General features: G+C 37.5%; 1 protein-coding gene across 1 annotated transcript in view; it reads right to left on the reverse strand.

Annotated features, from left to right (window-relative positions):
- Window positions 1-2589, reverse strand: part of arhgap12 (Rho GTPase activating protein 12) — a 95202-nt gene that overhangs the window by 23850 nt on the left and 68763 nt on the right. The window contains exon 2 of the mRNA XM_015375530.1: window positions 294-566. Coding sequence (XP_015231016.1) covers window positions 294-566 — 273 coding nt within the window. The remainder of the gene's footprint in view (window positions 1-293; window positions 567-2589) is intronic.

The raw sequence follows: 2589 nt of genomic DNA on the forward strand, positions 1-2589 counted from the left end.
TAAGAGTAAAAATACTCATTCAATTAGCAAATCTTGTCATTTACCTACTGAAATTAAGGGTAAATTCACTCAATTTGAGAAATGTTTACTTATTCCTTATTCAGTGCATAGATGCTATTTTATAACCTTTTTTTAAGTTACAGAATCAACTTATCACCTCTGCAGGTGGTTTAATTCAATCTGAGCTTGCATCAAACAGACTCCTGTGTGTCGCTGAATGTTAGCATTGATGACTGAAAGACATCTTCTGCCTCCATTTATCTGTTTACTACAGTCTGTTGAATTAATCGCACCTCGCTCTCCGCCGTTCCTTGGCTGTCTCCTCGGACGCTGCTGATGCTGCTGCAGGTGTCTCTGGAGCGCGGCGGCTTCCAGGTGCGCTCTCCGCTGGCCCGGTTGTAGTAGAAATACCTCCCGCTCAGGTCTTTGTGGGTCTCCCAGTCACCCAGGACGTGGAGCGGGGAGCCTGAAGGGACGGGCGGCTGGCTGGACTGGGAGATCTTCAGCTCCTGGAGGTTGGTGTAGACCGGCGAGTCTGAGCGTCCCGGACCCGTGGGCGATGTCGTCTGGGGAGAGGAAGACAGGCGGGTTGATTAGGGTTTAAAATGTATCGCCTTCTTCTACAATGTTGGTTTTAGGTTGAGTTTCAGCTCAGATTTAAGAAAATAAAGCAGGAAATTATTGCAAAATATGAAGAATTACAGACAAACAGGATCAGGAAGCAAATATATCAAACTTCATGTTTTATTCTAAGAGTGTGAAACCAGATTAAGATCACATCTGGTTCCACATGTGGCTCCCAGAAAGCATCTTAGTCCAACTCAGAGTCCTCACACCACATGGACTATAACCGGTCCAGCTGACAGATGTAGAAGATGATATTTTATTAATGCAATTTTGTTAATGTTAAATATACATTTTTCCAAGTTTAAAAGCCAATTTAATCTCAGTTACTCTCCAACTTTAACGGTCTGTTCTCGGTCTTCCGTCTCTCAGAAATCATTGTCTCGTGTCACACACGTCTCTGATTCCAGGAAGTGAAAATAAACGATTTTCTTGTTACTTAGAGTTCTTGGAATATAAATTTACTAACATCAGAACAAGAAGGATAGAGTTAAAGAAAACAGACGAGCAGAATTACTCCATAAATCTCTGATTGATGCATTTCTACTTCCAACTCATTTCTGAAGGCCTCCTTGGAAAGAATGCGGGTCTGGTATTTCAGGACTAGCAGGACGTGAGTCAGAACAGCAGAGAGGATGTCAAAGAGGTCCAGTTGAATACAAGCAGGACGACGGAGCGAAGCTGTGATGTTGTCTTGGCAACTGTTGCAATTAAGCATTGCTTAAAATTGTGAAACTACATCCTGCTCAGAGATGAAGACATTATGTATAAAAAACAAAGGGCATGTTTTGCAGAAGATAAAAGATGAAACAGAGATGGTGTCACTGCTTCACTAACAGCTGATTTTATTGGCTGATATTTTTTCTTCTGACGGCTGTGCTTAAATTAGTGCATTCAGCAGCAATGCCTTTAGATCATGTAAAATGCCTGCATTGCTGCTCCCTTTATTTGCAATTCCCTTGTTTTGCAAAAACAAATGTTTTTTTTTTTTTTTGATAAATTAAGACTTGTGTAACATTTGTCATCCTGTGTCATCTTTAGGGCTGCAACTAGCGGTTATTTTGCTACTCCATTAATCTGTGGATTATTCTTTCGATTAATCGATTAATAATCGGACAGCAATGGTTCCTTAAAGAAGATTTCTTGCTAAATTAAATGAAGGGAAACTCAAACTTTTCCACTTGTGGAGTTCTGGATGGAGCAGATTTACTTGCAAAATGTTAGTTTTTTTTTACCTTAAATGCAAAATGTTTATATGTTTTTTACAATCTTGCAGAGGTGGAAAGAGTACAAAAAAGTTGTAATTGAGTAAAAGTATCTTTATTTTGCCTAAATTTTACTCAGAGTAAAAGTAAAATTACCCATCTCAAAATTTACTCAAGTAAAAGTACAAAATTACTTCATTAAAAATGTAATTTGAGTAAAAGTTACTTAGTTACTTTGAGTTATTTAATGCAAAAAAGGATGAGTCATGAATTAAATTGAGCAGAAGGTGTTGTGATCGATTTCAAGACGTGTTTCAGAGGAAATCCACACAGCTGGGCTATAGAACAAACTTCCTCACAGCACAAGGACAGTCACTACCTGAACCATAAAGTGCAAAAAATATTCAACCCAACTGTCCAAGAGACACCATGATAGGAATAAAGAAATTTAAACTGCATTTTAAAGTTTTCAAAATGCACACAAAATTAAATGCCCAAAAGATACCAGAAATAAATCTAAAACGCAACAGGATGCCACCGTTATTAACAAGCTCCTCATTTAATGGTTATAACTGACACTTGTTTTACTTTAATAGTGATTTTTAACTGACATTTGTTTTACTTTAATAGTGATTTTAACTGACACTTGTTTTACTTTAATAGTGATTTTTAACTGACACTTACTTTACTTTAATAGTGATTTTAACTGACACTTGCTTTACTTTAATAGTGATTTTAACTGACACTTGCTTTACTTTAA

The sequence above is a fragment of the Cyprinodon variegatus genome, unplaced genomic scaffold (genome assembly GCF_000732505.1).
Source record: "Cyprinodon variegatus isolate N-32 unplaced genomic scaffold, C_variegatus-1.0 Scaffold120, whole genome shotgun sequence".
NCBI lineage: Eukaryota > Metazoa > Chordata > Actinopteri > Cyprinodontiformes > Cyprinodontidae > Cyprinodon > Cyprinodon variegatus.